We start from the raw sequence: 23748 nt of genomic DNA, 5'->3' as shown, positions 1-23748 counted from the left end.
GAGGCAACGCCGAGAGAGCCAGAGAGAGAAGGAGGAAGCTCAAATCTGGAATAAATGTGGAATGTCATCTCTATTCTCTGGAAATTGAACTATTGGCATGTTGTAACAGTCATACAGCAACAGTCTTCAGTCAGAGGCACCTTCAGATTCGTTGGAAGACTGACAGCTACTGGAGTTCCTTCCTGTTCATACCATTATCATCCACAACCACTCTGAAAATACTTCGGTACGTTGCAACTTATTTAGTATGTAGGACTAAAATGCTGCATTTATTAATTATTTAAAAGAATTACAAGTTCATATTCAAATTAAGTTAAATTAACTTAGATCTCTGATAGAGTGACTGAGTCCAAAAGGGGAAACCAATTGTACCAAACTGTAGTTTCAAACATGTTTAAAACCTGACACTCTCAATGTATTTACATATTTGTACTGCTATTCAATTTTCTAAATGCTTTTAAAACATTGTTTTAGGTGCACATCTATAAGTTTTAAGAATTACCATTGGCTTTTACAGTGTTATGACACCATTTAATGCTTCTTTGGGATAAATAAAGTGTTTTTAAATTGAATTTCTGAGGATGCAGGTGTTTGGAAATCTCTCAACCTGCAGCAACACCAGTGAGGCTGAGATCTCCTCTTGTACTGATCCAAAGAACAAGACAGGTCAACTCGAATTTGCTCAAAACTATCTAAAGAAAACCCAGAGGTCTGGATTTTGTTCTGTGGATAGAAATGTAACACCATGCCTACAGTTAAATTATTAAATCTGGATTTCCAGCAAGGTCTTCGACTTTTACTTTTTACAGTTTTCTAGTGTACACTAAGAGTGCTTGACAGAAATTTCTCCATAATTCCCACAACTCTGGTCCAGACTTTGCCTCATCTGCCTCAGTTACTCTCGTTGCATCACTGTGCCGGAGATCTTTGGGGAATTACAGCCGCAAAATCCTTTTTGACACGTGTCTGGTACATTCCCGGGTATATGGGTCGAATCATGGACCAGAAAATGAGTTGTTATCCTGAAATACAATCCAGAGAGGCCACTGTAGGTAATAATGTCAAGTAGCCTTGGTATTATTTTGAAATGATCCATCTCTACTAGCGTGAAGAAACATGATTATTAGAAATTACCTTTTGTAAATTTGTCCACTTGAGAGTTTTGTATGATAAAATCAAGACCAGAAAATTGAAACTAAAATGTTCTGCATGATCAAGCTATGTTTATTATTTTTCTCAATTTCAAAAATTTACATACATTTTAATTTTTGCTGACTTGGATTTGGTTCCATGACGTTTTCCCAGTAGTTTTCTGATTTCCCCCCCCCATTCTTCCCAACAGAACTGGTGCACTGTAAAAAAACCCACAAAAAAAATCTGTTTTCATGTATAAATAAATAATGTTCTAATTTAATAAAGCTTGTCTTTTCCTCTCAGTGTTGCCTGTAAGACTCTATATAGAGGAAAATACCCACCTCTATAAATTTCCTGATCCCCAATTAGCAGCCAATTATAAATTCATGCAGTTCATTTTAAATATGTATGTTTAAGAACCAAGGTTTGTTTTGGGGAATGAAGCCAAATTAGCTTGAAAGCTAGCAAAGCTAACAGAACAACAGTTGCTAGTTCAATATGCAAAACAGAAGAAAATAAAGCACTAGTTTTACGAAACATTTCAAAAGTGGGGTGGACTACCAAGATGGCGGCAAAGAAAAATCTGGACACAATTTTGCGTACAGCAGGTGTTGTGACCTCACATCCTGGATTAGCAACTCAGCTAACAAAATAAATCCCACATAAGTACCGCTTATATAAATATTAATATTATGCTAATGGTAGTGCGCTATGACTGGGCTGATGATCTTTAGCACCATAGCATTGTAGCATTAGCAGCTGGGAAAAGGAAGAGATAATTTAGTATGTTTACAGGAACAATATGGACATATTTCATGCAAATTACTAAGAGGAAATCAGACATTTTAGCGGGCAATAAATGCTTGAACCACTCAGTGAGAGAGTTTGAATACAGTCACCAGATTCACAGTATTGCACATCACTAGTGTTCATAAAAATAATTTAAACATTTACTGTATCTCCATCTTTTATTTATGATTTAAGCAGAAATTGGTGCAAATTCCTCCCACCTTTTGATTTCTCCTGCATGTATTTAGTGCAGTTTGGTTTGTAAATCCAGTGCAGCTAAACTACAGAAATAAAAATCAGTTTACTTTGTAAAACTGGATTAAAAATGCCTTATTTTGCAGATTTGCTTTAATAAAGTTGGTTTTGGTAGGTAACTAGAGTAGGATAACGCATTAGATTTAGAAAAATACTTGCGCCATTGCTGATATGGAGTTTTTTTTTTTTTTTTTTTTTTTAGATCTTAGAAATAATTTTAAGATCGTTCTTGGACGTCCTAAACAGCCTTAACCGAAGCATGCACACATTTACAGGCAGTTTCCTCTTCTGGTCAGTTCACCACCAGCAGTGATGTTGGTGAGGATCGATGCTGGAGGGGAGCGAGCGCGAGCGCGGATCGGGAGCGCGCGCATAGGAAGGACCGGGAGGAAGCAGCAGCAGCAGCTCAGTCGCCAGCGGAGACCAGGACGGTGGATGAACGGAGCAAAGCGAGCATCGTTTTCCCACAGCGGCTTTCCTCCGAGCAGCGCCCTGCAGCCCGAAACCTGCCCGAAAATGATGCTGAAAGCGGCCCTCCTCTTCGGGGTGCTCGTCGGCATCAGTCAAGGTGAGCCGGATGCGAGAAAGCCTTTCGGAGCTTGGTGACTTTGTGGATAAGTTCTGTGCCATTTTGGTCCGCTGCGACAGGCGGGGAGAAAGTGGGACTGGATTGTTTAAGTGGCCGTTGTTTGGTAGTTGAAGCACGTCTTGCGGGGGGCCAGAATGCTTTCGCCCTGAAAAGGGGGATTATGATGGGGTCCTTTATAGGAATGGAGAAACCAAGGCTTCTTAGACACAACCTAAGCGCCCGCGCTACATTTTTGCCTCCTTTACATTTTTGCTTGATTTCCTCCAACTTCAGCTGCATTTATTTGGACCACCGCCTTCCTTTTTTTCTTTTTTTGTGTGTGTGTGTGTGCTCTCACTCGGCGTTGCTGCATACTGTAGATTGAAGATAGCGCTGAAACATCTTCAGCGACAGATTAGTGATGCGCCTTCACGCGCCTCAAAGTTGAGGGGATTTAAAAATCATTTTTTAACCGCTGTTAATTGGAATCCACGCGCACCTGTTCGTGGCTCCTCGTTACCTGCGCAGCTGCATCCTTTTGACTTGTCGTGTCTCTAATTATGTTCTGGTCAGTGAAGCCTGAGGGGTGGGGGGGAAATGGTTAACTCCTCATTTCATAAACCGCAAAAGCGCAATTCATTAAAGCACAAAACATTCCTTTATATGTATATATTGACAAAAATACTTAAAATTTAGTTGGAGGTTTTTGCAGAGGGGTTGCTCTGGTTTCCAGAGCGCGACGCCAGGTGGGGGTAGAGCGCTGCAACGTGCTGCCAAGGCTGAAGTCGTTAAAGCTTGTTGCGTGCTCATAATGCTTTGAGGCTGAAACTGGGGGCCATAAAGGAGAAAGAGATATGCACAACTTTTATTGCCTCTTCCTTTGATGACATGCATTAGTTTAACATGTTGAAGGCTTATCTTCAAGCGTGTTGTTATGGTTAAGCACAAACAGTAATGTGTGTTACTTGGCTTTTTTGTGCAAACCAACAGAAATAAGCAAATAATTGTGAGGAGTGGCACATCTCTGCCAACATGAGCAATTCTAGTTTATAGAGGTCAGTTGGATTGCATCTATTTTCAAGTCTTGCTTTAGAGCAAGCGTCAAACCCGAGGCTCAGGGGCCAAATCTGGCCCACTGTAGCTTTTTATGTGGCTCTCTAAACTCCAAATTACATCAATAAGTCCCTCCAGTTTTTCACAAATATGCAAAATCTATAGATCCCCATGTTTTTTTCTTTAAGAAACACTTATTGAATGCTAATTACTGATATTTTAACAGTTTAATGGTTCTATCAGTACATTCTGACACAACCGGCCCTTTAAGAACATTCAGATTTTTTATATGGTCCGAAATGAAAATGACTTTGACACCTCTGATTTGGAGTCTTAAGATTGATGTCCGGGCTTTGACTGGGCCATTCTAACAGCTGACTGTGATGCTGGATATTTAACCTCCACTGCAGTTTTTGGAAGTTTTTTTTTGTAGATTTCTCAGCTTATTGTTTATGATTTATCAGGTTAATGTTTAGATTTTTTGTTGTCATGATGTTTTTTTAAAAAGCAAAACTGTCCATATTAAGTTTTATTCATAAGACATCCATCCATAATTCAGGTCTACATATGTTCCTTTAAACTCAAACTTTGTTGGGCCGGCTGAGGAAAAAGATCCTCTCATCATGATTGTTATTACAGGATTGTTTAATCTCATATATATTTATAGATGTAGTTTTTTCTGTTGTGCAAAAATTGGAGTTGTGTGCCGACATCTTCACTGTGTTTTGAGGCAGTTGATGCTATCGCTAACTAGCGGCTAGTATATTCTTACTAGTTGGACTGCAGGGTATGGCTGAAAAACCTATCAGTGGATATTGATAAGTATTGATTTTTTTGTGTGAACTGGTAGTGTAAACCCTCCTGTTTTATCCAGTTCTCACTCCAGTGTTGTTTTTTTTTTATTTTTAAGCAGTTAAGAGTCACAGTGATGAAACTTTAAACTGCTGCTGCGCAAGTTACTCAACAGGTTGTTGCTTGGCAACCAAAGAGTAAGTGAGTTGCTAGGTAACCAAAGAGTGAGTGAGTTGGTTGATGCCACCAAACGTGTTTAGCTAGCTGTGAGCGGTTGAGTGGTTATAGTCTTTCCTCTGCCTACATTTCCCAGAATGCCATGTGGTTCTTATTGGATTGGAGTCCAATAAGTATTATGTATATTGAATATTGAATATTTTATCAGATGTATTTTGTATTGATATTGATCATGTGTCGATTACGACATATTATTGATTTATTGTCCAGCCCTTCATGCTAGCAAGCTAGCTAGCTAGCTCTTTGTGTCACAGAGCTCGACACATGGGGAGTGACGAGTGATGGCGACAGGCAAAGGTCATGGGTGAAACCCAACACCAAAGAATTTGTAGTGACGACGGCAACAAAAGTTTAACATTTTCTCAACTTCTTTGTGTCACGTCGTCAGCCCGTTTGTGTAAAGCTCAAAATTAGCAACTCAAGTTGCTAATTTGTTTGTTTTCACCACTGTCTCACATCTGTTGCAAACCAGTTTGAGGCGAGATGCTTTCTGTGCAAACTGGAACTATGTTAAGGCTGTAGAGAACCATATGCATCCACCTAACCTTATTTATTGTTTAATTTTATTCCAGGTGACATTGAAAAGGTCTTAAAAAGTCTTAAATTTGACTTGCTGAAACCTGTTCTTGCCATTCTTCCATAAAAAGCCAGTTCCTTGGTCTTCATGATGCTGTTTATTCTCTAAAAAATATAAAGTAATCTGGATTTATACTGAGATTAAATCCCATACAGATGGGCTCTGATGTCTTAATTTATCATTGAGGCTGTTTTGTTGATATCTGTACATAGACTTTTTACTGTTTTACTGATGGTGTTGGGTAATTAGGCCCGAGCAGCAAAGCGCTGCGAAGGCCTATTGTATCTGTACTGTTTCTTATTATTACGATTCTGCCCCCCTAAAGAGGTGCCTTTTTGGGGGCTTTATCATATTCAAAAACTCACCAAACTTGGCGGTCGCGACTAGAAAATTTAAAAATTTTGAATTTTAAGGTTGTCGCAAAAATCGCAAAAAAAATTGCTCAACGGCGGCAACTAGCAATTTTCTGTTGACACAATGGTATGAACGTACTTCATCGTAGAGACATGAAATTTGGTACACTTGTAGAGCTCACCAAAAGACTCAGAACTTACATTTAATGTTATAAGCCAACTATCACAGGAAGTCGGCCATTTTGTATTGAACGTCCATTTTTTACCTCGATTTTGACGTTTACAGCCTTCGTATTTGATCGAACTCCTCCTAGGGATTTCGATTGATCGACTTCAAACTCGGTCAGTCTGATCATAAGGCATGTTTGATTTAAAGTTATCAAATTGGTGAGTTTTGGAGCATGTTGAAGGGGGGTTAGCAGGGGTCAAAGTTCACCTACTCGCCATGAAACACGAAACTCTTATATTTCCTATACAAAAACACATAGAGGGACTGTGATGGCCAAATCCATGGCCACACTCTGATGTCGGTAACTCTTTTTATGCACAGTTTATTTTTCATACAAACACAACACTTTAGTTTCAATAAAAGCATTTATTAGTTGATTTGAATGCATTTGTTCTATTTGTTAGCGCGCACATTTAGTTAACATATGTATTTATATCAACTTAAAATTAATTTGGTTTGCTTAAGATTAATTCTGTTTGGTTTTCCCTCCGGTACTTACCTGCCTTGGAGTTACCAGACAGAGGATGGGGGCCAGGGCTCAGCAGGCTTACATGCTGATTGGACTGAACCACTAGTTCCTGCTGGCAGGGGGATTTGTAGTTTCTTTCTTTAGATAAGTTTTGTATTTAAGTAAATATTAGTATTTAAAGTTTAATATTTTTGATTTTCAGTTTTGGGTCTTTAGTTTAGCCAAACTTAGCTGTACTGTTATTTGTTTTGTGTTATTTGTAGTTGTATTCTGTTTAGTTACCCCTATTGTGTCTTAATTGGTCTGATCAGCCAGTATATAAACCCCTGTGTGTCATTTCTTTGTTAGGTCAGTTATGTTTGTTTGTGCAGCCAGTTTGTTTACATTTTTTGCCTGAGTTCAGTTTTGTTTCTTTGACCTCTTTTATGAGCTCAGTTTATCTTTTGTTATTTATAATCTTTGGGTTAAAATAAAAAACCCTATTTTTCTAATATGTCCTGTGACTCCTCCTGTTTTTAACTCGGTCCATCACATGTGGTGTCAGAAGTGAGGATTTTGAGTTGAGGAGGCAGGATTTTTTTTCTATTTTTTGATTTTTGTGAGTAATTTTTTTTTTTTACTAACCCCCTCCAACAAATTTTTGAGCCATGCAGAATGGTGTGCGCCCAAGAAAAGGAAACAAGGTTGAGACCAAAGAGGTTTCCCAGCAGTCAGAGAGGGAGGAAATGGAAGGAGGAGCTTCAGCAGCAGCTGGAGACACTGAGCATGATGAGACCAGAGAACCAACTCTGCATGATATTGCTGGAATTCTTCAGGCCTTCATGGGACAACAGGAAGTTCGGGAGAAAAAGCAGAGAGAGGTTTCTGCACAGCAAGAACAGCGCTTCAAGTGTTTGCAACACCAGTTTCGGCTTTTGCAAATGGAAATGCATGCCAGGACAACCCCGCCCCCTGAGCCCACATCAATTGATCCACAGCCTGTTGAAATTCAAACTGATCATCAGATTCAAGCAACATCTCAACCTGAGGATTCAGCTTCCAGCTCAATGGGTCAGTCTGTGCACATTCATCATCCTAAATTAGAAAAATTAACTGTTGAAGATGATATTGAACACTTTCTGACCACTTTTGAGAGAATTGCAGCTGCTTATCGTTGGCCAAAGTTGGACTGGATTTTTCATCTCATTCCTCTTCTGACGGGTAAGGCTCGCAGCGCCTATGTTAACATGGATGTGGATGATTCCCTGGAATATGAAAAGGTAAAAGCTGCCATTTTACAAAAATATGATATAAATCCAGAAACGTACCGACAAAGATTTCGCTGCCTTGATAGTCTTGATGAGAGTCCAAAGGAATTGTATTCAAGACTCAAAGAACTTTATGAGAAGTGGATTCAGCCTAAAGATAAAACTGTGAAACAAGTTGGTGAATTGATTATTCTGGAACAATTTTTGAGAATGCTGTGTCCTGAGCTTCAGGTCTGGATCAAGGAGCACAATCCAAAGTCTGCTGCAGAAGCTGCTACTCTGGCGGATGTGTTTGTAGCTGCCAGAAGTAGGAGTCAGCCTTGGAGCAACAGTGCATGGAGAGCTGCTAAAGACTCACGTCGGCTACAACCCTCTCAGCCTCATCAAAAGCTACCAACAGGTGTGGGTAAGCCTTTTTTAAGAGAAAATCAGCCTTTCAAGACAGGAAAAAGACCACCAGTGTGTTACCTCTGTGGACAAGAAGGTCACACCAAGCCCATGTGCCCCAAGAATCAAAGTAAGCTAACTCAAATGTGTTTTGTGCCTCACCAGAATATGGGTATTAAACCTGAAATAAAGCAGTCAAATAAAATCATCCTAGTGAAGATTGCTGGACATGAAATGAATGCTTTAATAGATACTGGCAGCACACAGACTCTAGTGCACAAGAACCATGTGCCAACTAATTGTATATGCCCTTCTGAAACAATATCAGTTTGCTGTATACATGGTGATGAGAAATCATACCCCACTGCTGATATGTTTGTTGAGGTGCAGGGGGCTCCCTATTTGTTGAAGGTTGGGGTAGCTGATAACCTACCCTATCCTGTAGTTCTTGGGGAGGATCTGCCTGTTATTTATGATTTATTGAGGGATGTGCAGAGCTGTAATGTGGCTGTAACCAGGTCCCAAGCTAAAAATCAAGATGAGCATTTTGCAACACTCAGTGCTTTACCCTTTTTTGAGGCTGAGCTGCAGACAGAACCTGGGAAATCACGGAAGCCACGCAGTCAAAGAAGGCGGGAGAAATTTCAACATGCACTGGGTGAGACTTCAGTTGAAGTGGCTCCAGATATGCCACTGGGTTTTTCAATACCCACAAACATCAGACAAATGCAGCAGAATGATCCAACTTTGTCTGCCCTGTTGCTGAAGGCTAGGGGGGAGGCCTCTGTAGGGTCTGACACAAATAAAGAGCAGTATATACTGCAGGATGGCATTTTATACCATCAACATGGCCAGTTTAAGCAGTTAGTTGTCCCTAAGGAGGCTCGTGAGACAGTGCTGACTTTGGGACACTCTATTCCCTGGGCTGGCCACCTTGGGAAGTATAAGACCACTGCTCGCATTAAGCGGTATTTTTTCTGGCCTGGTTTGAGATCAGATGTTGCTTTATTTTGCAGAAGCTGCCCTGAGTGTCAGAAAACCTCAATTAGAGTCCCTACCAAAGCACCACTTCAACCCCTGCCCATCATTGGCACACCTTTTCTACGTCTTGGGATGGACATAGTTGGCCCTGTGGAAAAAAGTAAATCTGGAAATCGCTTTATGCTAGTCATTACAGACTATGCGACCAGATATCCTGAAGTTTTTCCATTAAAGACTGTTAAAGCAAAACATGTAGCTTCCTCACTGATTCAACTTTTCTCAAGGGTTGGATTTCCACAGGAAATTCTAACTGATCAAGGCACTAACTTTATGTCCACACTATTGAAACAGGTCTACAAGCTGTTGGGCATCAGGAGCATGAGGACGACACCATACCACCCACAGACGGATGGCCTGACGGAGCGTTTTAATCAAACTTTAAAACAAATGCTTCGTAAGTTTGTTAATGATACAGGCTCTGATTGGGATCAGTGGTTGCCATACCTCCTTTTTGCCTACAGGGAGGTTCCTCAGGCTTCCACAGGTTTCTCCCCATTTGAGCTCCTTTATGGCCATGATGTGAGGGGCCCTCTGACCCTGCTGAGAGATGCATGGGAGGGAGACCAAAGTAAAGAGGATCCTGTTAATATTATTTCATTTGTCCTCCATATGAGGGATAAACTGCAGCAGATGAGTGAGTTAGCTCAGAGTCACATGGCAGCTGCACAGAAATATCAAAAGGTTTGGTTTGATAAAAAAGCTCGCCACAGAAGTTTTGTTTCTGGTCAAAAGGTTTTGGTTATGTTGCCAACTTCTGACAGCAAGTTGCTTGCAAAGTGGCAGGGACCCTTTGAAGTACTGAGGAAAACTGGACCTACTACCTACCAAGTCTCCACACCAGGTTTCCAACGAGGGAGTCGAGTGCTCCATGTTAATCTTCTCAAGGAGTGGGTTCCACGGAAGGAGAATGAAACAGAAGTGTTGCTTATTCACAGAGTGGATGAGGAGGAAGAAGTTAATGACTATTTGCCTTCAGTAACATCCTCTGTGCTGGACCTAAGCCATCTCACCAGTGAGCAACAGTCTCAGGTAACACCTCTTATTACTTCTGACATATTTCAAGAGTGCCCAGGTCGCACCACTCTGGTGGAGCACAGCATTGTTCTAAAACCGGATGCTGTTATAAAGCGTATGAGTTACAGGATACCAGAACGCTTCCGGGTGGAGCTGAAGGAGGAGATGGACCTCATGCTGTCTTTAGGAATCATTCAATCTTCAACAAGTGAGTGGTGTAACCCAGTTGTTTTGGTTCCGAAAAAGGATGGCAAAATAAGATTTTGCATCGACTTCAGGTACCTCAACTCCATATCAAAATTTGACTCCTACCCAATGCCACGTATTGATGACCTCATTGAGCACCTGGGGGAAGCAAGATATTTAACAACTATTGATCTGTCTAAAGGCTACTGGCAGGTGCCTCTCACCAAACAGTCCCAGGAGCTGACAGCATTCCGCACCCCTTGGGGATTGTTCGAGTTCACAGTCCTGCCATTTGGTCTGCATGGGGCCCCAGCAACATTTCAAAGACTAATGGATCAGGTACTCTGTGGGCTCTCAGCATTCACCTGTGCATACCTTGATGATGTTGTGGTTTTTAGTAGAACCTGGGAAGAGCATGTTGACCATCTAAAGGAGGTCCTGGATCGGCTGCGTTCTGCAGGCCTTACCATCAACCCAGCAAAGTGTGCTCTTGCTAAGACAGAAATACAGTATCTTGGGTTCACTATTGGAGGTGGCATTCTTAAACCTCAAGTTGATAAAATCAATGCTATAGCATCCTGTCCGCTCCCACAAACCAGGAAACAGCTACGATCTTTTCTAGGCATGGCTGCATTCTACCACAGATTCATCCCCAATTTCTCAGCTAGAGCAGCATCTCTAACAGACATGACGGGTTCCAGAAGTCCCACCAAAATTCAGTGGACAGCAGATGCCGTTGCAGCTTTTAAGGACATTAGCCAATCCCTGAGTAAAAATCCAGTTTTGCATTCACCAGATTTTACAAAAGACTTTTTGTTGCAAACTGATGCTTCTGAAAGGGGTCTTGGGGCAGTGCTTCTGCAGGGACCACCAGAGGACCAACATCCAGTTGCCTACATCAGCCGCAAGCTGCTGCCAAGAGAGAGACGATATGCAACTGTGGAGAAGGAAGCCTTGGCTATTAAATGGGCCCTTGACTCATTTAAATATTATTTGCTCGGAAGAGAATTCACCCTTCAGACTGATCATAGAGCCCTCCAGTGGCTAGAAAGGATGAAGGACACTAATGGGAGAATCACCAGATGGTATCTTGCTATGCAGCCATTTCGGTTTAAGGTTCACTACATCCCCGGCAAAGACAACACCACTGCTGATTACCTTTCTCGGTGCCAGAGTGAAGACCAGGAAGTGGGGGAGTGTGTGATGGCCAAATCCATGGCCACACTCTGATGTCGGTAACTCTTTTTATGCACAGTTTATTTTTCATACAAACACAACACTTTAGTTTCAATAAAAGCATTTATTAGTTGATTTGAATGCATTTGTTCTATTTGTTAGCGCGCACATTTAGTTAACATATGTATTTATATCAACTTAAAATTAATTTGGTTTGCTTAAGATTAATTCTGTTTGGTTTTCCCTCCGGTACTTACCTGCCTTGGAGTTACCAGACAGAGGATGGGGGCCAGGGCTCAGCAGGCTTACATGCTGATTGGACTGAACCACTAGTTCCTGCTGGCAGGGGGATTTGTAGTTTCTTTCTTTAGATAAGTTTTGTATTTAAGTAAATATTAGTATTTAAAGTTTAATATTTTTGATTTTCAGTTTTGGGTCTTTAGTTTAGCCAAACTTAGCTGTACTGTTATTTGTTTTGTGTTATTTGTAGTTGTATTCTGTTTAGTTACCCCTATTGTGTCTTAATTGGTCTGATCAGCCAGTATATAAACCCCTGTGTGTCATTTCTTTGTTAGGTCAGTTATGTTTGTTTGTGCAGCCAGTTTGTTTACATTTTTTGCCTGAGTTCAGTTTTGTTTCTTTGACCTCTTTTATGAGCTCAGTTTATCTTTTGTTATTTATAATCTTTGGGTTAAAATAAAAAACCCTATTTTTCTAATATGTCCTGTGACTCCTCCTGTTTTTAACTCGGTCCATCACAGGGACCAAACTTTCAGTGATTGATCGTCATCGGGTGCCCTACAATACCCTATGGTCAAATGATGACATCACTTAGGCCACGCCCCCTGAGAACAGGAAGTGTCATGTTTTACTGTGAACGGTCGCTATCTTAGCCCTTTGACCTAATCAACATGAAACTGTGTCCAGAGACAGAAGACATGTTGGTGTGTTGAGCATTCCAACCCCGACCGGCTTTGACATAGCAGGTGGGCGTGGCGGCGTGGCGAAGTGACCTGTAACGCCGTTGCCATACGTTTGGCTCTGAATTCCACAATTTCGGGCCCAGCTGCTCCAAACTCACTAGGATGGATCCTTATCCACCCACCGACAGGAATTCATAAAAAATTTGGTGGGCGTGGCCTAATTTCTCTATAGCGACCCCTAGAGTATTTTAAATGAACAGCCCCAAGCCATGCTTTAACCTAGAATTACGAAACTTGGTACACATGTGTATCTTGTCAGGACGTACAAAAAAGTCTCTTAGAGCCATGGTCGAAACCCAACAGGAAGTCGGCCATTTTGTATTGAAGGTCCATTTTGGACCTCGACTTTGACGTTTACAGCCTTTGCATTTGATCGAACTCCTCCTAGGGATTTCGATTGATCGGCTTCAAACTCGGTCAGTCTGATCATAAGGCATGTCTGATTTAAAGTTATCAAATTGGTGACTGTCTGAGATTGCTGAAGGGGGGTTACCAGGGGTCAAAGTTCACCTACTCGCCATGAAACACGAAACTCTTATATATCCTGCACAGAAACTCACAGAGACACCAAACTTTCAGTTATTGATCATCAATAGGTGTCCTAAAATACCCTGTGGTGAAATGATGACATCACTTAGGCCACGCCCCCTGAGAACAGGAAATGTCATGTTTTACTGTGAACGGTCGCTATCTTAGCCCTTTGACCTCATCAACATGAAACTGTGTCCAGAGACAGAAGACATGTTGGTGTGTTGTGGATTCAAGCCCTGACCGGCTGCGATGAAGCAGCTGGGTGCGGCGGCGTGGCGAAGTGACCTGTAACGCCGATGCCATACGTTTGCTTCTAGATTCCACATGTTTCGACCGAGCTGCACCAAACTTGGCTTGAGTGATGCTGGTGTGATACCTGAAAATTCTATGTCATCAGATTATGACGTCATCTAAGCCCCGCCCCCTCAGAACAGGAAGTGCTATTTTTTTCCTTGGAAACTTTCATCTATGGCTCTCTTGACCTAATCAAGGTGATTCTGTGTTGGATGACAGATAGGAAGTTGGTCTCGCTTGCTTTAAAGTGCCAAGAGTTTTCAATGGCGGCAACGCCGTTCATATACGTTTGCCTCTACATTCCACATATTTTGACCGAGCTGCATCAAACTTGGCCTGAGTGATCCTGGAGGCTTGCCCGTCAATCCTACGTCATCACATTATGACGTCATCTAAGCCCCGCCCCCTCGGAACCGGAAGTGCCGTTTTTTTCCTTGGAAAGCTCTGTTTATGGCTCTCTTGACCTAATCAAGGTGATTCTGTGTTGGATGACAGATAGGAAGTTGGTCTCGCTTGCTTTAAAGTGCCAAGAGTTTTCAATGGCGGCAACGCCGTTCGTATACGTTTGCCTCTACATTCCACATATTTTGACCGAGCTGCATCAAACTTGGCCTGAGTGATCCTGGTGGGAGGCCCGTCGATCCTACGTCATCATATTATGACGTCATCTAAGCCCCGCCCCCTCGGAACAGGAAGTGCCGTTTTTTTCCTTGGAAAGCTCTGTTTATGGCTCTCTTGACCTAATCAAGATGATTCGGATTATAAACTCTGTCAATGCTCACTGCTGGCTGAACCGTGTGGGCGTGGCCAAATGGCGAATATCAGTCCCTCGCCATATACATACGTTTGGCTCTAATTCACACATGGATCATCCGATTGGCGCCAAACTGGATATGTATGACCTTTGTTCTGCTCTAAAGAGCCCAACGGGTTTGAGATGTAATTTGACTCCACTGCGCCCCCTAAGTTAATACATCGGCTGTATCTCCTCGACACATCGACCGATCTGCACCAGATTTTTCGACAGTCGTCGGGGAGCGCCGCCAAACGCATTCACGTGTGTCGCCCGGTGGACGGGCGGGGAAAATGCGCGACAGCTTCTGCAGCGGCTAGCGGGCGGCGGTGCTGGAAACTGCGGCAGAGCTCCTGCGGTGGGGAGTTGGCTGCGGCTCCGGAAATCGTGCCAGAGCTTCTGCGGTGGCTGGAACCCCCGCGGTGGCCAATAGGCCGGAGCGGCGCTTGCTGCGAGGGCCGCCCGAGGCTGCTTGCAGCTTTAATTCTGTTTAAATTTTCTTTTTCTCCCACCTTTCTACAAGGAAAGGTTCCATAAGGGGATAATAATATATTTGTACTGATATGTACTAGATTTTAGGAAAAAAATATTTGTACTTTTGCAACTTCCTGCATCACTTAGTAACCTGAAGACTTAAAACGTAGCGGAGGAGAAGAAGAAGCATTTAGTCCTGTTGCTGCTTCATTCATTATTAAATTCTGACATTGAACAAAGAGATGCCACTATTTTAAATTTTCACTTGAATATTCACGGTTTGGTTACTGATTCTTCGTTGCAGGGGTCTTACATCACCCACCAACCAATTTCCATTCTTATCGAGCTTTTTCTGATGGCAAAGTCAACTCAGTCTGACCCAGGCGACGACACACGGCTCGCTGTAATGGGAGTAATGAGGGATCTTTGCAGCGAAATGTGGAGTAGCGGATCTTTTATCACTGTGAGGTTCTGGATCTGATGTTGAACCAGGTGCTTCTGGCGCCTAAATACCGTTTCATCCCCTCTGGCTCCTGAAGGAACAACATTTGCTTGTGAACTCCCAGCTCTCCGTCTCTTTCCCTGCATCCTTGAAGGTTTATGTATTTGGCTGCTGCAGATGCTTAGCACAATGAATTATATGCTTGCTTGGGCTCACCCGGGACTCGCCGATGTGATGTTAAGTGGCGTAATTAAGATATTTTGCTGTATCTCTTGGGGATGTTGGTGGCGTCTGGGGCTAAGGGTTTAAAAGATTTATACCAACGTGCTTCAGTGTGCCTCATTACACCCGGAGCAAAGACTTCACCGTGTATCAGGTTTATATTTTATCTACATGCTCACATTAGCAAGCAGGAATACAAAACGGGGCTCAACCTTTTGATACTCACAAGTGCTTTTTTAAAGGGACAGTATGATGTAAAATAAATGTTTTTGAGCTTTACATCATCTGCAGTATTGCCTTCGTTCTTTCATGCATGTTTGAGGAATCCTTTAATCTCCATGGCAACCATTCAGCTGCAAACACCTGTTTGGACTTAGCCCCGCCTTTGAAGTTCCTCAGTGCTGCAGTTTCCAAGCTTCTGTTTCACAGAGCAGTTCCTTCAGACTAGCCAGCAGCAATTAGCAAACACCTGGTGGAGCTGCGCGTCTCGTTATAGGAGCTACTCTCAGAGAAACGTTGGTAAAAACGTTTTTAGAGAATTAGTAGAGGAGCCATGTTGGACTGAGTTCCTGAAGGGGGAGTTTCAGAAAGAACGGGAGTTTTTAAAGAGACAGTGACCCAATTTCAAGGCGTTAAATTACAAAATAAAATTTCTTTTAAGTCAGATTTGAGTTGAATAGAAACACAGTTACTTGATTACACTATAACAGGTGTCAAACTAAAGGCCTGGGGGCCAAATCTGACTCACCATAGCTTTTTATGTGGCTCTTTAGATTCCATATTACATCAATAAGTTCCTCTAGTTTTCTATAAATACGTAGAATTCACACAAAATCAACAAATCCTGACATTTGTTCTGATTTTTACAGCAGATTTTTCTCAAAATTGGCCAAAAACATTGGATTTTCAAATTTACTTGCTGTTAAAGTAAAAGTTAAAATCTGTGATCGATACAGCAATGAATAAAAAGTCACATTTAACATCATACGTTAGCGCAAATATTTTTAAATTGGCACCACAAATTCTATGATTTTGAACAGAAAAATCACAAATCCTGGATGGACTGATCAGTCTGAAAGGATGATCAATATTATTTAATTTTAAGAAACACTCATTGAATGCTATTTATTGATATTTTAACAGTTTTTATAGATAAAGTCAGGTACAACCGGCCCTTTAAGAACAATCAGATTTCGGTTTGGCCCAAAACGAATTTGACACCCCTGCTACATGTACCTGGAAAATACACAACACTGCCTCTTTTAAAAAGTTCTGATTCAATTCTTCTCACACCTCCTAGCATCACCCAAAGCAAATCACAAGTTCCTCTTTAAGCTCCGCGGCGCCCCTCGCAGAGCGAATGCAGCGCTGCGTGATTAGATTAATGGAAAAAAAGGAGAGATGTAAAGAGCCAGCACATATATGAGAATGCGATCGGTCCCTGGAGGCAGCTGTGCATGCAGGCATCAATTTAAGCGGCGACCAGAGTCAGCAGGGCCCCGCGGTTGTACAAAGGCCAATCTCTGTGTTATAGATATGCTGTTTATTTGCCTGCAAGCTTTTGATTCCTCGTGTTTGCCCTTCAGCACTCGAGGCGCCGCGTTCTGGCCTCAGCGCTGAATAATCGAGCGGAGACTCTAAACACCTGGATGTCTGAGGAACGACAACACATCTTGGTTACTGAGAAAGAGGTTTTCTAACGTCTACATCTGCATTTTCCTGCCTGTTTGAAATGACTGTTTGATTATTAATGAATGAGCTGTTGGCATACTACACTGAAACTCATTTGAGCTTTTCAGTCAGTTTGACTGAAAATGGAAACAAATCACAATCATTGCACCATAAAACATCAGATTATTGGTTAAAAATGATCAAATAAGCAAAGCAGCATGACTAATCTGAATAAAACTGCAGAACATCCTTACTCAGGATAAAAATATAGCATATGTTTTTATATTTTTCTGTGCAAAACTGTACTATTTGTTAATGTTGTTAGCTTCTGTGGTAGCGCGAAGACTGTTTCCATTGTGCGTATTGACCCTTCTAGACGATGATCCAGCCACATTTGCAGTAACTCCGCCACACTTTGCGCTATCTGGAAAATCCCAACAGTTTCTGAAAGGGGAGACGTTGCGCTTTCCAACCAATATCTGGTTATTACGGTAATTTCACTCCTGCCTTAACAGGAAGTGAAATTAATCTGAGGAAACACTGCTTTAATAGACGGTAAATTGTGAAAATAACTTGCTAGATTTTGAAAGTTCCTGTTGTTATGGATAAATGAGCAAAAATATATTTACCCAGAGGACATTTAAAGAACTTCATACAATTAAAATACGCAAAAATATCCAGGCGGAGATTTGAATCTTGGGTTAAGGTATATTTGGTAATTGAACTTTCTCAATTATTCTTCAGAAGTTTCTGCCTTTTCTGCTTTACTTAACATCATCATAGTTTAGGGTTGATCTGATTATTATTTTTTGGAATAATCAATCAATAATTGAACAGTAGAAGGTGAATAATAGGAGTTTTTTTTTTTACAGTGTTTGAAGTTAAAACTGGCACTTGTGGAGTTCTGGGTTGAACTTTCTTACAGACTAAGAGGGTTTTTTATCTTAAATGAAGATTTCTGTATTTTCTGGACAGTTTTGACTTAATTATTTCTCTGTGTTGCTGTTTCTGCAAGTGGACTTGTCCTTGAGTCTATATACTCCAGCTAACAACTAATTTATTGCTAGATTCAACACGATTAATCTTAATTTCTTGGTACCAGTTGAGCGTCATTGCCGTTAGGAAGTGGAGAAACAGTAGATTTTGTGATGCCTACTTGTCAATATGGACTAAAACCTCTTCAGGAATGTTTTTCACACGTTGTTGAATCAATGCAATGCCATTAAAGTTACCTAAAAGCTTCTCTTCACACCAACTACTAGTAGTTTGACGAAGCAATCAGCTACTACATTCATCTGCAATGACAGTTCTCTAATGCGTTATGGTGTTTTGGTTCCCTGTTGCTTTGAAACATCCATTGTTAAGATTTATTATGTTCAAGGTTCCCTCAAAATACATCGTCAATTAGAGATGTGCTTCATTATATTTAGGTTTAGTTGACGAATTATTGATATTTTGGGCTTGAAAGCAACTTAAGTTGGGGCAAAAGTAGTGAATTAACGAGTATTTTATAAAAATGCTCGATTTATTTGTGGTGTAGTGGGAATAAACAAACACGTTCAATGATACCTTCTGCCAAACTTGTTTCATTTTCTCCTGAATTACCCATTTTTGTCATTGAAGTGACTAATGTGCTCCTCAGGGAGTCTCTTCCAAGTAGAAGGCAAGAAAACGCAGATAGACTGATCAGTTGGGGTCCGTGTGCCAGGAGGAGTCTTGCATCGCTCATTAAAACCTACATTGTGAATCCCAGAAAGGGAAAATTAGAGCGGCGAGAAGATTTGTACAGAGAGAGGAAGACAGGATGAGATTATGTTTAAAAATTCATTCAATTCGAGGGAATCTGATTGCATCTAGTTAAATTGCATCGGCAGAAATTGAATCAAACTCGATGTAGTCGCACTGTGCCAAAATTAATAAAATGTAATTGAATCCTGTCGAGTAGGAATCAAATTAAGCCAGAGTGACGTGATTGGAGGAGGCAGCTGCAGCATATTGCAGTTTGCTCCTTTGAGCTTGTCTGCAGTTGCACATTAGTTCGCCGCTGCCCGAGCAGGAGACCCCTTGGCTTCTGCTCGCGTCTGTCCTGCCAGTCTAAATGCCAGTCTAACTAGCAGGCTAATAGGCAGAGCTAGAATGCCAGGGTGACAACAGAACCAGTGGGCACGCTGGCTCGCTGACAGATGGATGGTGGGGGGAAGTGGTTTCCACTCTCCCACTCCTGTTGCTCACTTTCTTCAGTAGCTCAGGCATTCGCTTACTTCACAGGCTGCTTCTCCAAAGCGCTTCCTCTCAGGGGACGCAGCACTGTTGGTCTGAGGCTTACTTTTGGGTTTGGGCACTGGCAGGCATGATTAAACGACGAACAGAGGGATCAGAAAAAGTGGCAGCACAGCCTCGGAACCACTCCAGTTTGCTTTGTGTGTACGGAGTGACCCACTTCTTCTATATTAATAACCACACAGAAGCCTTCGGGTTTCGCTTCAGAGTGGGCTGACATGAGTCATATCTGGAAGTTAATTGCACAAAAATAATTTTTATGATATAATGCTTTTATAAACAAATTAAAACGGAAGCAGACAGTCTGTTCGTGTCTTTATTTGATCTGCCTGCCAGGATTTGTTTTCAGTGTTTGGGTATGCCATGTCACATAAACAGCATACTGTGTTATACTAGAAGAAGTTCTTAAATTTGATCTTCATGCCAGTTTTACCCGTTTTAATTAGCGTGAACTTTCTTTTAAATTAAATTTTGCTGCCGTTGTGGTCAACTTAGCAACTATGATTATATGTTTAGCAACTTTTCAGAACCCTGCTAGTGACTCTGAGACAACTAGCAACAAATTTTGCAAAATTTTCTGCTGGTTTTTGAGACTTTTGCCGACTGACAGGAAATCATGTACTGTTCTTACTGAAGTTATGCCACAAGCCCTTCCCATGATGCAAAGCGCTCACATATGAGCGAGTCCTCATACTTAGTCCTTCCCAGCCATACTCAGAAACCTGCTAACATTAGCTGAAAACACTGTGAACATGCTAATGTTAGCTGAAAATGCTAACATGTGAGCATGCTAGCGTTAGCTGAAAACACTTGTGTTAGCATGCTAATGTTGGATAAAAATACAAATTTTGAGCTTGCTGAAAATGCTAATGTGTGATGATGCTAACTACCTGAAAATGCTCTATAATGATGCTAACGTTAGCTAAAAACTCTGTAAGCATGCTAACATTTGGGACAAATGCTCATTAGCACATTATGATTCATGGTAAGTGAGCATTTTTAGCTAATATTAGTGCGCCATGTTTGGTCAGGTTATCTGTAGTTCTGGTTTGTTTTGACAGGCTAACCTTATCCCTCCTAATTTTAACAGTAGCGCAGATGTTATGGTAACACTGTGATTATTATTCTCTGTTGACTCAGACACCAGGTCATTTTGGTTTATTTTGTTGCTATGCTAATTGTACCAGGGGACCAATTTTTGATGCGCTACTGAGACGGTGAAAAGTAAAAGCTGCACTGAAGAAATTGTCAGATTGCAGTGTGCCAAACAGTCAATACTTGAAAGTTTGTTTTGGTAATTTCAGTTGTGAAAGCTGATATTGAACCAAGTGTTAAGGGAAAAAGGTGAGAAGTTGTGTTAAATTAACTGTGATGTTTGTGTGGGAGCAGTAAACCTGCTGGCATCCTATTGATTTCTGTAGCCAGACTCTATGATTACCACTGACATTGCTAATGAGCACCTGGAAAAAAAGAGCACAACAGTCTAAGAACTCCTGAGCTGTTAAAAGTAACATTATGTTGTGTTTTTGACATGAAAAATGTTTTAATTAAAGGGTTTTAGAGGTTGCAGGAGCTCTTGGTAATTACTGCTTTATCCTTATCACATAATTGTAAGAATTGTTTACTTTCTTTACGTCTGGTAATCTGGTTTCATGTGGAAGCAGTAGTACTTGGCGGAGTGTTCTAGCAGGAAAAACCTTAAAAAATGTGATCTGGAAGTCAGAGATGCCACAATGTGTGCCAGGAACTGGGAAAAACAAATTACCTGACAGGCTAACAAGCTCATAGCCTGGCTAGTCAAGCAGAGTTAAACTGATCAATAAAGTATTATTGCATTTTCAAGTGAGAAGGTCAAAAGCATTTTTATGTAATGTTGGTGTTAAATTGATTTATGGTTTATTGATGAAATGGTTATGTTAAGGACATTTTTCTTGAATTTGACAGATGAAACTGCTCATGTATTTCTTTTCATGCATTGCTGCTCTTGTATCAAAGCCTCACGCAAGTAAACTTAGAAAGCTGGATTGAAAAAGCTGATAAAATGAGGCTCTTTCCCACGAAAAAGACCTTTGTTTGGTGTTTTTTCATGCAACAAATACTAATTACTCTCCAATAACACAACTTTTTGCTAGAAGGTGATAGATAAAGTTTGGACTATGAGGCTTTTATGATGGATTCAGACGAATTGTAGAAAAGTGTGGCTGGATGATGGATTAATACACAGCTGAATGTAATAACAGTGAAACACAGAAGCATAATGAAGAGAAGCTAGTTGTTGACAGCAGAAGAACAACATTTATCAAGCAGAGCCAGCTGGATTTAAGCCTTTCGCCACTTCTTGATGCCATTTATCACAAACGTGGACAAAAACTAAAAGAATGATTCACAGATTAGGAGGAAGTGAGTCAGATTTCTACTAATACCTAAAGGAAATGCGTAAAAAGCAATTTGTTAATGTTTGTTTTTGGAAATGAAGACATTTTTGCGTTTGATTCAGGAAGCAACAATTACTGTTTGAATTTTGCTCATTCTTCTACTATTCAGTATTTAAAGTTTGACGATAGTTTTTCAGCTCTTCATCAGTTTTGCAGTGAAGCACATGCTAACGTTATTTCTGTTAGCGGCTAATTGTTAGCCAGGGTATGCTAACAGCATGTACGAATTTTGTCTCTGTCGTCGTTTCTTTTCTTTGCTTAAGACCTAAAATGTTGCCACGCAATAACTGTTTATATTAATTTTCTTAGATGAATTTGAGCTAATTCACAGCAGCAGCCCAAAAACTAGTTTATAATTCAAATCAGAATAAACCCTGGAAGGAAAATATCTCTGAATTTTAACCTTTGACCTGGAAACATTTCTATCAATCCATCAAAAGGTTATGACTTTTATTTATTTTTTATCATATTATCTTCAAGTTTTTTGTCTATTATATGTTTGTTTTTTAGTGTTTGATGGAAAATTTTGTATTTTTGTGTTAAATTAAGGCTAAAAAGGGTTTCTTGAATGTGAGTAGCAAGGATTTTTGGGGGATAAAAGTACAGTTGGAGATATATTTAATTAAAACCTTATTCAGTTAAGATCTCAGGAAGCTTTGTAGGCTTTAATAAAGAGAATCCAGTGTCTTCATGTGGAAAAAAGGGCTTTTCAAACATCTGCAGACTGAAACTAAGGAGCTCTGTTATCGTGTGCCATCAGACGAACAGAAATGAGTTGAGAGAAAAGGGAATTCACCATATTTCTACTGCACTCGGACTGGAGATATTGTGATAACCTGGTTGGGTTGAAAACCTTCTTTTACAGAAATCAATTTATTACATCAGGTCTTGGAGTAAAGTTGCTTTCCTTGCTCTCATTATCCTGGTTTTCCTCTGGGGTTAAACTATCTGTAGCTCCACTCTGTTGGTTTCTGTCCACCATAAGTCCTTATGTCCATTTATTTGCCCATTTCAGCTCTCTAGCTCTCGTTCCAGCTGGTTAATTAAGCCAAATTGTGATTGATAGACTCTCAGCTGAATAGCTTGCTGTCATTGCTGACCCGATCAAGGAGATCCTGCCAATCATTTCGTCACTGTGCCTTTGTGATGGCTGGTTGCAAAGACCCAAGAGGGCGCTCTGTGTCGCTCACTCTGCTGCTTCCCAGCACTAATATCCCATCAGCTTGTGTCCTTGCAGGATTGGTTTTGTTAAGAACTGATGCAGAAACCGCCTTGAAGAAATTGCGCCTCTCAGATTTCCTTCCCGGTGGCCTGGTATCTTTATTTATAGGAGGCAGCACCTGATGAGGGAGAGATGAGACGGAGTGAGTGATAAATGATGGTGAGACGGAGGAGGGGAGGAAGAAGGACACTTGAGATGTGGTCGAGACGCTGCAGAAGAGCGAGGCCAAACAGTCTTTGCTCTCCTGATTGCCTCTTCACGCCAGACAATCTTCAAACAGAATCTCCTAATGCCGTACGGGTTGGCATATGTTTGTTACCATCCGCTTCAGTTTGATTCCTCTTTCTTCCAATCTCCTTTCTCTTTTATTTCTCCCTCCCTTCATGAGCTGGCTCCACTCAAGTCTCATGAAAAACGTCTGTGGGGGAAAGAAATCCCTTCTTTTCCCCATGCAGGTAGCTTTCCAAGCAGCATATCTGCTTAAAGTTATTTCATGGGAACACTAATGATGTGTTTGTCTTCTTGTGGCTCAATGTATTTATTAGCAGCTATGGATTTTATGTTACCTTAGCAAGGTTTCCCCCCAGAAAACTTGCTAAGTTGGGCACTAGGCCAGTCATTCATCCAGCGGCCCGTCGTGTTTTTGAGTAAAAAATGTTTAAAGTTGACAGGAAATTTCAAAATATCACTTGATAATTATTGAAAGATTGGAAGATTAATACCTGAAGACCAACTATAAAGTCTTACAAAATGCAAACATTTTAAAAAGTCTTAGCCTGGTGGGGGGACAAGTAAAGCCTGGTGGCCTGCCAGGCTTGTAATACACTGAGGGAAACCCTGATTTGGCTCTTTGGGTGTTTTTTTGGTTATTTTTAAGCTTTGAAGTATCAATCT

At 41.1% G+C, this 23748-nt stretch overlaps 1 protein-coding gene and 1 long non-coding RNA gene across 5 annotated transcripts in view; one reads left to right on the top strand and one right to left on the bottom strand.

Moving 5' to 3' along the window:
- Positions 1–2475: 2475 nt before the first annotated feature.
- LOC116715903 (neural cell adhesion molecule 2-like) overlaps positions 2476–23748 on the top strand; it is a 288491-nt gene continuing 267218 nt past the window's right edge. For all 4 annotated transcript variants that reach the window (XM_032556645.1, XM_032556643.1, XM_032556642.1 and 1 more), the window contains exon 1: positions 2476–2746. In XM_032556645.1, coding sequence (XP_032412536.1) covers positions 2491–2746 — 256 coding nt within the window. In that variant the 5' untranslated portion in view covers positions 2476–2490. The remainder of the gene's footprint in view (positions 2747–23748) is intronic.
- LOC116716013 (uncharacterized) overlaps positions 15555–23748 on the bottom strand; it is a 29257-nt gene continuing 21063 nt past the window's right edge. Inside the window, exon 2 of the long non-coding RNA XR_004338348.1 lies at positions 15555–15640. This is a non-coding gene — a long non-coding RNA (uncharacterized LOC116716013). The remainder of the gene's footprint in view (positions 15641–23748) is intronic.

Source organism: Xiphophorus hellerii, chromosome 24 (genome assembly GCF_003331165.1).
Source record: "Xiphophorus hellerii strain 12219 chromosome 24, Xiphophorus_hellerii-4.1, whole genome shotgun sequence".
NCBI lineage: Eukaryota > Metazoa > Chordata > Actinopteri > Cyprinodontiformes > Poeciliidae > Xiphophorus > Xiphophorus hellerii.
The sequence above is the reverse complement of the archived record's forward strand: the minus strand, read 5'-3'. Positions and strand labels throughout refer to the sequence as shown.